At 39.5% G+C, this 13,640-nt stretch overlaps 1 protein-coding gene across 3 annotated transcripts; it reads right to left on the bottom strand.

Moving 5' to 3' along the window:
• Nucleotides 1-447: 447 nt before the first annotated feature.
• Nucleotides 448-3,435, bottom strand: LOC143857770 (homeobox-leucine zipper protein ATHB-6-like). Of its 3 annotated transcripts, XM_077368245.1 has the most exons (5): nt 3,319-3,435; nt 3,098-3,225; nt 2,902-2,964; nt 1,707-2,095; nt 448-1,255 (listed from the first exon to the last, which is right to left on the bottom strand). In XM_077368245.1, exons 3-5 carry the CDS (start codon nt 2,960-2,962, stop codon nt 797-799), a joined length of 909 nt encoding a protein of 302 aa, XP_077224360.1. In that variant the 5' UTR covers nt 2,963-2,964; nt 3,098-3,225; nt 3,319-3,435; the 3' UTR covers nt 448-796. The 3 variants fall into 3 exon arrangements, with proteins under 3 accessions (XP_077224360.1, XP_077224358.1, XP_077224359.1); XM_077368243.1 differs by having other exon boundaries at nt 2,902-3,225; nt 3,319-3,434; XM_077368244.1 differs by having other exon boundaries at nt 3,098-3,421.
• Nucleotides 3,436-13,640: the final 10,205 nt, after the last annotated feature.

The following is a 13,640-nucleotide window of genomic DNA, read 5'->3' on the forward strand; positions in this document are numbered from 1 at the left end:
ACAATAGCCGTAAGAGTTGAAACTTCTCATTACTTAATTTTGAGTTACATAGGCTAACTTGATTGGAGCATGTTGGGATCTGTGGGGGCGTCTTAGGCAGCTCTTCTTTTTGGGACCTTCTACCATGGTTCACCTTGGTTTGTCAACCATTCGTCTTCTGAGAATTCCATATCAAGTACAAACTCAATTGTCCCATATGCTTTAAACAGCTGTCAGAAGCTGCTGATAGCTTTTTTGGGAATTATAACAGCTGGTTAAGCATATAATACAAGTTGAGTTAGTGCATATTATCAAAACATAGCTGTGTTGATATCAATCATGCGCCTACGAGAAAAATTGCAAGTGCCTTGATGCCCCCCCGAATTGAAACAATTTTTGAGCTAGTAAACCGAGAAGCTGATATTAGCACCCCTTAGTTTTGTTTTTGACATCCACGCCCCCTTATAATTAATTTAAAACTCTTTGTACCCATTGTTCATAATATTCAAGCAAAGTAGATAAAGTAACTAAACTGTCACCTTCACAGTTTATGAAAACACGTGAAAAATTCCATGTGTTTTTAACCTTCGAGTTCTTTTATCTATAATGACCTTTTATTCTCTCTCCCTCCTCTCTTTGGGCTTGGATTTCTCTCTTTCTCAGCACTGAAATCTTTTGTACATAAAAGAGAAAAAGCTCTACATACATTTCCCATTTTACATAACCCAATATTTTCTTCTTTTCTTCACATTCCTTGAAGAATGAACCATTGCCCCTTTTTTCTCCATAATTACCCATCAACCCCTATCATTCCATTTCAGTTCCATGGGTCTGTAGAGTACCATGGAACTTGTTCATCAGCAAAAAAATTGCAAGGTTCCTCAGCATTCAAGAAGTTATGTTCTTCCATCTTCCAAAACTGATGAAACCCTCCTTTTTGGACATTCCCACTGACCCTCGATTCCGAAAATGTTAATGGAGTAGAAGAAGAATTGAATGGAATCGTCACCATTTGTGGAGCAAGGTTGGGAGAAGAAATTGGGCCTTTGAGTGGGCTGTTATTATAATCGTTGATGATCGCACTGGTATCGCTATCAGATGATCCGTCTTTGAAATCTCCTCCGAAAATTGATACTCCGGTATTGTTTTCCGGCGGGGTAGAGATCTTGCTTTGCTCGGAAACCTTGTTTTCGGATTCGGGCAGGATGATTTCTTCTTTGATGGGGCAATTGCATTCTTTGTTTTCTTGTTGGAGCTTCGATTTCAACTCCCTAACCTGAAAGTATACAACACATCATTCTTTCATAGAATTCAAGTCGTTTTGAACTAGGAGATGCACGATTTAAAATTCTCTAAGCTCAAATTCAAGGTTAAAAATAAAACTTAATAAGCTACGACTAGCCCAATAAGATACACCTAAATTCTCTATGCCCAAATTCAAGGTTGAAAATAAAACTTAATGAGGTACGACTAGCCTAGTAAACTACACGTCTACACCTAGTAAGTAGTAACTATGTTCTATGTTCTCCTAGCCCATCATACGATGAAGTTATAGGGGGCCTCCTGGTCCCTCCTCTATGTAACTTTTGTATGAATATTAATACAGTTCTGTCATTTTTTCAAAAAAAGAAAGAAAGAAAGACCATAATATCAGAGTAAGCTTTGCAAATCATCATATAGTTTGCTAGAGGGGTGAGAGTCTATTCCTCTACACTGAAAGTACCCACCTCTGCTAAGAGTGTTTCTTTGTCAAGGTGGAGAGCATCAAAATTGAACTTGAGAGCTTCATAATTGGCCTTGAGGATGCCATAATCTCTCTCCAACTTCTTGGTTTTCCAACGGGCTCTGCGATTTTGGAACCATACAGCAACTTGCCGGGGTTGAAGACCCAATTCCTTTGCCAACTTTACTTTTCTTTCTGGTTCGAGCTTGTTCTCAACCTCAAAGTCCTTCTCCAAAGCCTTCACTTGATCTATGCTTAGTCTCCGCTTTTTCTCTGTCATGTGGCTTGATTCTTCAACACAGTCTTCTTCCTCTAATCCATCTAAGATCGACGGAAATCCCCTACTAGTGTAAAAATTGCTGCTTCTTTTGTTGCCTTTTGTTGCTTTTTCGTCTAAAAATAGGGCAATAGGGAGAAATGAAAGGAAGAACTGATGAATTAGCTCTAGATACATTAAGTTCTATAAAGAAGTAACGAAAACAGAAAAAACCCACATAGGAAAAAGATTTCTCATGCTCAAAAACAAGATTAACAGTAAGATAAAAGCAAGATTCTGAGGAGATTTTATATGGTGTAAGCCCCTATAGTCCAGTATTTTTCAAAAAGTATTGTACAGCCCACAGTTTAGGATGATCCAAACCGTCCATTTGATGGGCCACAACTTAAATAGTCTGTGCCCCAAAAATTATTTCCACAGGATGATCCAGCCCTCCGATCTATAGAGGTTTCCATACAGTTCATCTATAGATCGGAGGGCCAGTATCATTCTATGGAAATGATTTTTGAGGCACAACCTATTAATGTTGTGGCCCATCAAATAGACGGCTTGGATCACCCTATGATGTGTGCCGTACAGTGCTTTTTGAAAAATACTGGTCTATACGGGCTGGCACAGTTTTAAATCTTAGCAGAGATGGAAAGAAGAAAATGGTCTGAAGGCAATATCTAATGGGATGGTATCAGCTCAACAATGTTTTGATAGTTGGACTAACTCATCTTGTCTTTTATTATTTAAAGAGCTGTCAAAGGTTATTATACTTCTCAAAAAGCTCTCACAACCAAACTAAAAAAGAAAAGACAAGCCGGGTTTGTGCAATTATTAAAACATGATAGTGCCAATATCTAATTCTTTGCTTTTTATCCCTCATCAGCAAAAAAAAAAAAAAAATAAAAAAAAATTCTTCTATGTTCAAAATTACCTCCAGTAGGACAGATAGAAATCATGGCACCCAAAGAATCAGAGCTACCCAGCCTTTTCATGACTGAATAATGACCCCAAAAGACAAAAAAAGAAAAAATAAAGATCAGATCAGACCCTTCTTTCTTCAGTTTCTAAGCTCAGCAGAGTTGAAACTTGAGAAACTAATATGAAAGCAAACCAACTATCACTCTTACTTAAGAAAACCCATGTAAGCTTTTAGTCCCATACTGAAAAGAATAAGAAAAAAGCTCCCATAGATTTGTTGTATGACAAACTCTGAAATCCCACAAACTCTTTTCTGATTCTCCATCTTTATCTTCTCCTTCAGAACCCATCATTAAAAGTTAAAACACAATCTCTCTCCCAAAAGAAAATCCAAACAAATCAAAGACCCAATAAGAAGAGAAGAACAAACCCAGTCTTAATCACCCTCATGATTACTCAATCAATCAACACCAATGTTCTCGTTGGGAGAGAGATTAAAAGCAGTAAATATCAAAACCTTCCTCTCATAACCGATTCTCTCTTTCTTTCTCTATATATAAAACTACAATCGGGTTAGATAAGGGTTAGAAAGTGACCCTTGAGTTAAGCAAATGAAATGAAAATGAAAATGAAAATGAAATTCTACTCAAATGAAATTTGAGTGACCGGAGATAGCCGGTAAACCCCTCACTTTTCCGACAATGAGATATTTTTTGGGATCGGTGATAAGAGTAAAATAAAGAACAGAAAATTAAAAAAATAAAATAAAAAATAAAATAAGGAGCGTTGTATGGAGAGCTATGGAGCCGGCTCGAGCTAAGCCGGATGTGAGATTCGGCTGTTTTCAGGGTAATATCGTGGTTAGTGTTATTACTGAGGGGTATTTTAGTAACTCAAAAGTTGTGAAAGTCTACGTGTTTCAAACTAATCCTGATATAGTAAATGGAGAGTGGAGACCACGGGAGTTGGCAGCGTGGCCTAAATTGGAATATACACGTGGCAATGTGATGTTTGAAACATGGAAACCAGTGGGGAGTTGTTAGCGTGGCCCAATTAGAAATCAACACGTGACAGCTGGGATAATTGGAACCAGTCATACGGTATGGCCCACAATGGATAATGTCGTGTGATGAATAAGTAGGGTGCAATTGGACGTGGGTTGGGTTCGGGTCCGTGGGTTGGGCCGGGCCCGTGGCAGCATTATCGATCTCAACCTTAACCCAACCAAACCTGAACCTCAGCTTGAGGAGGATCAACCCTAAACCAACTCGCCTTTAAAACCTATTCCTACCTGTCTAACCCAGCTTTCCAAATTGGTTTTGGTTTGGTTTTAGGGGAAAAACAGGAAAAAAATTGAATATTAGGTTTGAAGTTGGGTTGGTGGGTTGGATTCGGGTAGGGTTGCCCAAGGCCTCAACTCTAACCCAAGCTGAAATTAAATTGGGTCGGTTTTTCCCAACCCTAGCACAATCCAACATTAGGGAAGGCCGGCCTAACCTTAGGTTAAATCAGGTTAAACGTACCCATCGGGTTCAAGTTGGGCTCGGCCTAAGTTGCGCCCCTATGAATAAGGCCAAGTGCAATGGCCCACCCATGATGCTACAACTTAATTACTATTATTAATCTAATTTTTAGGTGATAACTGTAACTTGATTAGTGGCTAACTATGATGCTTTACTTGCAAAGAGTAATTTGATGACGTCAATTAGAGGAGAGGATTAATCATGATTTCACCACGAGAAGAAAGGGAAAAACCATTTATTTAAATTAGTCCTACTAGGCTTGATGTTTGTGCATTGGGATCGTTGATATAGTCGACCATCGATCATCCATAATGAAAGATTGATAGGGATTACAAAATCATCCCTTTCTTAAGGTCATTGTAGATCAAGACAACGGCCTCTCGATGAACGTTTGGATCAATCACAGTTGGTATCCCCTATCTCCTAGCGGATGCACCCAATCTTATTAGTTACAACTTCTTCTGTTTACATCTTTTTACGAGAATTTATATGATGGGTGGCCGTGAAAACACGTGAAGTCTAAAAAAAGTAGGTACAACCCACTTTTTTTGATGATCCAAACCGTTCATCTGTTTGGGCACAACATAAATAGGTTGTGCCCAAAAAATCATTTCCATAGGATGATCCTAACCCGACAATCTGTTGAAGATTCCATAAATGATTTTTGGAAATCTCTATATTCAGATCAGTTCAGATCGGAGGGTTAGGATCCTCCTATGGAAATGAGTTTTTGGGAAATGAGTTTTTGGGCACAACCTATTTATGTTGTGTCCAAACAGATGAACGGTTTGAATAATAAAAAAAAGTGGGCTGTACCTACGTTTTTAGACTTCAGTGTTTTCACGGCCACCCATCATATAAATTCTCTCTTTTTACAATCCAAGTTCTACCCGGGTCAAGACACAAAGTTCAAAAAGTTGATCGAGCACTAGAGGCACGCCAAGCTCTCTTGTCAACTCGTTTGTTTAACTTTCTGAATCCATGCATTTCTTCCCATTGGTGGCAAATTGTGGTTCTTAGAAATTAGTTTCATTATGTCTCAACCTTTTGGTTTCTCCTTTCTTCCGTAGCATCATTGCTCATTTGAAAGCGGAAAAGAAATGTGTTGATGGTACTGAACAGTTGAGATTATTCTGAAACATATTTGATTCAAATATGTTGTCCATTCCATATCTTTTCTACCATCACCATAGACGAAGAGCGCCATATTTCTCTATATTATAGAGAAATATCCATCATGGAAGCTCAAAGGGTGTAATTGAAATTCCTCGCGTCGGATTTCTTTAATATCAATGATTTATTAATAAATATGGGATAGAGCTTTGATACGAACAAAACTTGGCTGCGCAACGCACCACACTAAAGAGGACACAGGGGGTGTGGAAATATCAAACAAGGAGTGTGGAGATATCACACCATGGAATTGATATTGACACACCCCCTGCTATTAGGTGTATTTTAGGTTTTTTCGCTTTGATACCTGGATAGTCGACACAAGTGAAATTTAAAAAAAAATGATTTGGGTTCTCACACAATCTTTGGAATTGCAAACATAAGTTCGTAGTAACTCACATGCACAGTTGTATTCATTGGCTTGAACTCTAAAACATGGATAAACAAGTGAGAAGATATGCAAAGCATCTAATAATCGAAAGGAAATGAGAATATAATACCATTAGATCACAATGTCTTAACAACAAAATACATATATAAACTGAAAATTCTACATATCCAGAGTAAAATTGTTAACTATATAAATTTAGCAACACAACCAAAATCATTCACTTTGAACAAGTTTTAGGCTTTTGTCTAATGAGTACTAATGAAAATGTAGAAAACAATTCCATATATTGGAACTTAGCTCTTGGAGAAAAAGAATCCTTGAGTATGGTATTGAAGTATATGAAATGATACAACCCAGATTGAACCCATGAGCTTGATGAGATGTCACGTACCATCAACGTAGATGCTAAAATTGATGGACTTCTGTCATTAGCTATTAGATGTGTCCCTACTCCTTGTTAAGAATTAACAATGCAGCAGAACAACGATATGCAAAAGATAAATGAAAATTCACACACACAGAACACACATATTTACATGGTTCACCAAACCATGTATGGTATGAGTTATGTCCACAGCAGAGCGACAAGCTAACGATTACACTATTCTGAAGAAGAGATTACAAAACCCTCACAACCCTCTCAGGGGTGGCTCCTGATATCACACCATATATATGACGTTCTGAGACGCGTTACAATAAAGTTAAAAACCCTAATTAATTAAAGTACAAAACTACCCCCAGTATAAAAATACCTGAAAAAAATTTGAGTCGGGAGCCCCCGAACCCCCGCCTTCAGTTGGGAAAAAGTGTACAATACTTTCTAAATTAGACTGAGACCAAGCTTCACCATTAACACTCCTAATTATATTGGCATCTTATTTTGCTTGTAGACAATGTTTAATATCAAATGGATAGATGCTAAAAGGTAGGACTGTTATGCTCCGTCCTAGAAGACATTTATTAGGACCTACTTCTGCCCCATTGTGTGTGAACATATCTGTTTATTCAAATGACAACCATGAGTCCGACCAGATGTTGTTTGAATTACCTAAGTAAATATATAATTGATCTAGTCTCTTTAAGGTTTTAAAAACGTCCAGAGGTATAGGTATTTGTAGGAATTGTAGAGTATTCGTGCAGTCTCTTGGAACTAATTCCACCTTCGTCCACTAAAGTGTGTGGGTCAGATATCGGCCTCTTAACTTTAAAGTGAAGATCTGAGATTAAAATGTAGGTTTTTAAGTGATTACTCTGAGCTCTTCACATTAAAGTGAAAGAATGATATTTGGCCGACACACTACGAGCTGAATCTAGGTTTTTTTTTTTATAGGTAAGCTTGGGTTTGGCATGGACCCCTACCGGTTTATTAGAATAGCAGGAAGTTGACCTCGATGAACTTGTAATCTGTTTCTTTGCCATATGTTTGCTCATAGGCCTCTAGTAGTTTTGGATCATTTGAGTTCTTTGTTTTTCCCTTTCTAGTGTGTCCCAAGGCTAGGGATGATGGTCCTTGTTCTTAAACGTATCATCTTAATTTCCTTTCATTTAAAACACCGATAGGGGTACGTCCCCGCCAAACCCCAGCTTACCTACCAAAAAATTAGTACTGCAACCAGTTTATATATTCGGATGAGCTCCTCATTTATAAATACCTCTAAACTTAAGTTAATCAGGATTAGGTTAACTCGAGTCTAGCATTCCATTGAGCATAAGGGTAAGCAACAGTGACTTTATGGTGGTTGAACATTTTAAAAATAAAATAAGAGAGTAGGCATCCATGGCATCTCCCTCTCTGCTGCTATTAATTTCCCAGCAGAAATGCAGCCATGACCAAGATCTTCCTAGGAGATGGTGTTTGAATCTTTTTTCTTTTAATATGAACCGTTGGCTATACGATGTTTTTTGACCGTCCATCTTAGATATTAAAATTACAACCCCCCTATCCGTCTCTTGATCCCTCATTCAACTAATCAGTTGTTACTGATTCATTCAAGGCATAGACTCCCCATTTCTTTGCCTTATTAGCGCAGGTGTTCGTCAAGGATGAAAGCTGCTGAACTGAACTTAAGACTCGAGTTGAGAAAGAGCGCTAGGCCCCCGGTAGGCAGTGATAAATCGACTCCCCAAATGGATAAATTGACTCCCAATGTGTCTATCTCTCTCATCTTTCTAACCTAGAGGAGAGAGAAAGACACATGGGGAGTCAATCATATGGACGGTACGGATCAATCAAAAGTGGGATCCACGGTGCGTCCTCTTTAACTAAGTCTATATTCTAATAAATCTTAAAATTAAGAATAAAATAACGAAACCCAGAATTTGACAAAAAAGAATAAAGGAATTGATCTCAATTTTAAATAAACCTTTGAGAGCACAATTAAGAGTAAAAAAATCCCTGTTAGGAGAGAGAATTGGAAATTATTATAAAATAATCATTGCCCCACAGGTCTCATTACTCTAAATCTTCATCCTCCGGTAATCAACGGCGGAGATCGCTCCAATTAAATGGGGGGGATTTAGAACAAGAGAGCAGCGACGAATATACCGGTCCCAGCAACTGCCATTCTATTGAAGGCTGGCAGGACGGCCCCACTGAGATCAGATCCTGATGGAGAATCGGACGGTGCAAAGGAGTCAGAAGATGGAGTGATGGGTTCCACGGAGGCCGGGGCTGATGATACATCGGACGATGGAGACGAAGCCATGGGAGATGATGTGGGTGGGGCCGGGGGAGAATCAAAGGTCACCGGGGAAGGAGATGCGGCGGAGGAGGTGGGCCCAGATGAAGAAGGGGACGAGGTGGAAGGAGCGGTTGCCGGGGGAGTGACGGAAGATGCCGGGGAGGTTGATGGGGAAGTGACGGAAGATGACGGGGAGTTGGAGTTATCGGCGGGTGACGGAGATGCGGGTCCCGGTACCGAAGGCTGAGGTGAGGCGGTTGTGGGCCCGGCTACTGGCGCGGATGCTGGGGCTTGACTCAAAGTGGGCCCGGTTAATAATCCCACCATCATGAGGAGGGCAACCAAGGATTTAGTAGAAAACCCCATCTTCTTCTTCTTTTTCTTCTTTGGAGAGAGAGAGAGAAAGATAGAGATTGAGATAGGGTTTTCTCTTGGGTGTTTTGGGGGGTGGAAGGGAGGGAAAATATATAGAGGAGTGAGGGAGAGTTAGTTAGAAACTGGACCGTTCAATTCAAAACAGGAGGAGAGAGAGATCCAGGCTCTTAATTTTGATGGGGTTAGAATTTTGAAGGGTTGGTGTTTGTTTTAGTTTTTTTTGTTTCCTTTCTTTGGGGAGTTGATGTTTGGTTCAAAAATAGAGGGTGGCAACGGTTCTCTCTCAACGGGCAAGAAGGCTGTCCATTCAAATCCAACCGTTTGGTCTTCCGAAGGTTGTTATTATTATTATTATTATTTTGTGTGGTCATCGCTTTGACCATTTCCTTTTGTGGGCCCGGCACACATTTTGTGTATCAAGATGTGGGCCCACTGAAGATACTAGTGAAATAATTTGTTAGTCACAATCCATTCAAACTCCTTATCTCTTGGATTGGATTCGAAGTGTTCATCAAAGTCCATTTCCTATATCTTGGTCACGATCTAATTTTACTAAAATACAAGTGAAATTAGACTTAAAGTTATAAAAAAATTGAGAAAACGGTTCCTACACATATGTGTAGAGAGTTCTCTACACACTAGCTTAAAATACAATGGGGGCCCACATTGTTTGGGTCATCCAAGCCATCCATTTTAAAGGCCCTCACATAGATAGGGTGTCTACAAAAAATCAGATCCATAGGATCATCCCAACCCTACGATTTGTGGAGGTAAAATGGATGTCTTTAAACCTTCACAAATTAGTCCATTTTTTGCCTCCACAGTTCGAATGGTTACGATGATCCTATGGATCTGATTTTTTGTAGACACCCTATCTATGTGAGGGCCTTTAAAATGGATGGCTTGGATCACCCAAATAATGTGGCCCCCATTGTATTTTAAGCTAGTGTGTAGATAACTTATCTACACATGTGTAGGAACCGTTCTCTCAAAAAAATTAGGGTGTTTCGTGAAATAGTATAATAAAATCGGATTTAGAATTATTATACGGGTATTTGTTAGTTGTCCGGATCCAATTAGAAATAATTTCGGATCTGATGGGAGGACCCTAGTAATGTGTCCAGATCCTGTCCATTTAGGTCAGATTGGGATGGTCCAATGGACGGTCTAAGTGCATTGACACGCCTAATTAGTTGGCCGACACCAATCAAATTTTTGTTTTTGAAGTGGTGAAATTTTATTAGAAATGACAACTACGACCAAGGCAGTCAAGGAGACAAGAAAGAGCATACAAGAGAAGGGAAATAAACTAACAAATACAAAATCTCCTCAAGGGAGAAGAAAGAAAAAATTCTCTATCACCCCTCTGGCCACATCCTCACGAGCAAGACGATCTGCATCTCCATTCGCCGACCTCCTCACATGATGAAAGTGAACCAAGTGAGCATCTACTTGGTCCAAGATCTCATCAATGAGTTCTAAAAATCTCCAAGGGGGAGGAAAGCGGCCTTCCAACCATCTGATGACATGGAGAGAGTTGCCCTCCCACTATAAGATTGTTCATCTCTCTAACGACATCATTCTGGAATTGCTCGAATTTCAGCTTCACTTGAGTCCTTGAAACAAATTGGATCCGTTAAGGCCCACTTTGTAATACTATTCTCATCTCTTAGAACACCTCCTACAAATGTGGGCTTCGGATTCCTCATGCTTGAGCCATCAAAATTTAACTTCAGAATCCAGAGTTAGCTGGGGACGATCTGGTTGCATGAATCTCCTCCGGACCCTGCAACTACAAATCTCCTTCCAACACCTTCTTATGTCCGATTCTATTCTACGATAAGTCCTTCTATCCTATTGGTTAATCCCGAAGGAAGCTTCCCTGGTAGAGCTACTATAAGATGAGCTCTTTTTCCATTTAGTTTAGAGAGAGTAGCTTTCCATGGTCTGGGTCATCGGGGTATGCTATTCGTTTCCTCTAATGACTATTCCAATCCTCTAATGACTAAATGTAAAACCTACCGAAATATGAAAAGCCTGAGGCTCTTCCCGCAGCCACTGTCTGAAGGGACGGGGACCGCCGCCCGAAAAAGAAAGAAAAAGGCTTCAATGCCATGATGCCCATGCCGTACCAACAAGCACCCTTACTAGTAAAGGGAGCGCCTAGCGCGAAACATGACCTTGAGCTCATGTTTTTTGGCTCCCTGTTACAACTATATCACTCCTGATTTTGCTTTTCAAACTTCTTGCTTTACTCTCAACGTCTTTAGTCACAATGATGGTTTCGGTGGAAATTGTCCAAGACAGGACCTGGGTGCGAAGACCTAGGCCTAAGCGCTTAGTCGGCCTCGCAACGATCTGCGGATCTTGGCCTAGTGGGGAAGGGCCATCTACACTGCACCAAAGGGTAAAGTTTGTTATTGATGACCTGCTAGTCACTATCTTGGCTGATGACGAAGAAGTGGGCTCAAGAACTAGGGCTGCAACTCGAGCCGGGTTGATCATTCAAAAGCCCGCATGAATCTAGGGTCGAGCCGGGTTTGAAGGGGCCCGACCCGAGTTACATAAGTTATAGTATGTACATTTTTTGGGTGATCCAAGCCATCCATTTTAAAGGCCCTCACATAGATAGGGTGTCTACAAAAAATCAGATCCATAGGATCATCGTAACCATTCGAACTGTGGAGGCAAAAAATGGACTAATTTGTGAAGGTTTAAAGACATCCATTTTACCTCCACAAATCGTAGGGTTGGGATGATCCTATGGATCTGATTTTTTGTAGACACCCTATCTATGTGAGGGCCTTTAAAATGGATGGCTTGGATGACCCAAACAATGTGGGCCCCCATTGTATTTTAAGCTAGTGTGTAGAGAACTCTCTACACATATGTGTAGGAACCGTTTTCTCATATATATATATATATATATATATATATATATATATATATATATATATATATATATATATATATATATATATATGAGGAAAGTGTTTCTACTCGGTCCCCTAGATAAGCTTATCTACTCCTCCCTTTAAAAAAATACAGTGGGCCCACGCTGTTTGGATGATCCAAAGCATTCATTTGATAGGTCTTAACATGGATAGGGTGTGCCCAAAAAATCAGCACCAAAGGGTCATCCTAGCCCTTCGTTTTGTAGTGCCTTGTGGTGCCCAGAATGGACACATATAAACGTCCACGTTTATATGCGTCCATTTTGGACACGGTGTGCCCAACAAAACGAAGGGCTAGGATGACCCTTTGGTGCTGATTTTTTGGGCACACCCTATCTATGTTAAGACCTATCAAATGAATGCTTTGGATCATCCAAACAGCGTGGGCCCACTGTATTTTTTTAAAGGGAGGAGTAGATAAGCTTATCTAGGGGACCGAGTAGAAACACTTTCCTCTCTCTCTCTATATATATATATATATATATATATATATATATATATATATATATATATATATATATATATAAGTAAAGCGGAATCCTCTAAGCCGTGGTGCTGCCACGTGTCGGCCCCTCCTCCATCCCGTATATTACAAAGATTTCTAAAATCGCAATTAAATTGTAATTAGGGGCAATAATGGCTTTCAAAACGAATGCCTTTTCAATAAAAGGCAATAATGGCTTTAAATAGTCATTTTCTCTAAAATGAATTCCGTTTTTTATGTATTCCGTTGTCTCTAAAATGAGTTTCATAATTTTTTTTCATTTCCGTTTTTTATGTATTCAGTTTCTATGTATTTCCTAATTAATAGCGCAAAATCATTTCCAAATCTTCCAGCTTTATTCCCTAATTAATAGCGCAAAATCGTTTCCAAATCTTTCCGATTTTGTCCATTATAAATTATAACGTCTCAATAAAAAGGCCTAAATTCACGCATCTGTGTACTAGGAAAAATATTTTGCCGACCTAAAAAAGTAAACAAGATGTTTCATATTCCACAATTTCAGACGTTCCCACGTCCCCAAATCTGTTTGTATTCCTATATATTCTCGCCCAATCCTTATCAGAAAAGAAGCCTTTTGCTTCTGTGATTTTGCGAAGGCTAATTATGCAACATAGACAAAAACCTGTACTGGTGTTTACCATAGAAATGGAGTCATATATTGGCAATGGTGTTAATCACTATTCTGTTGAAATTTTTGTCATTTTCTCTTTCTTGCATACAAAGATCTGGAATTGAGAGAAGCGTTTGGTGGAAATTAAGCCCTCTATTTTTTATCTTTTCCTTTCATTTTTTTGCTCATTTTTCTTTGTGACTAATGGGTCTTCTTATATTGTTTCTTTCTCCAGGCACTATGCCGTCGAATTCTACAAATGACCCTTGCATAAGCAAGTGCAGCATATCCGCAGATCGGGGCTTTTCTTTGGCTGACGTCCGCAAACACCTACTTCCCGCATTTTGCAGCCTTCACGAATTGCTTAAGATTGTTCTTAAAGTCGATCCAGAAGATGAAAGAAAGGATGTTTTCCTCTTGAAGATAGAGTGTTTTAGATGGAGGCAAGTCACGGCTTCTCTTCTCCAGTTTTTGCTCTCTGTTTAAGCGATATCTTGGTTGGGGGTAGGATTTAAGGGTAGGTTTCTAGAAAACCAGTCT

Source organism: Tasmannia lanceolata, unplaced genomic scaffold (assembly GCF_043159265.1).
Source record: "Tasmannia lanceolata isolate RefF3 unplaced genomic scaffold, GAP_Taslan_0.1 ptg000025l, whole genome shotgun sequence".
NCBI classification, from domain to species: Eukaryota; Viridiplantae; Streptophyta; class Magnoliopsida; order Canellales; family Winteraceae; genus Tasmannia; species Tasmannia lanceolata.

Coding starts and splice junctions, on each gene's coding strand:
- LOC143857770 (XM_077368245.1), bottom strand. CDS start 2,962: ATGAAAAGGCTGGGTAGCTCTGATTCTTTGGGTGCCATGATTTCTATC. Junction 2,096..2,901: donor TTCTATCTGTCCTACTGGAG/GTAATTTTGAAC, acceptor CCCTATTTTTAG/ACGAAAAAGCAACAAAAGGC. Junction 1,256..1,706: donor AAGAAACACTCTTAGCAGAG/GTGGGTACTTTC, acceptor GTATACTTTCAG/GTTAGGGAGTTGAAATCGAA.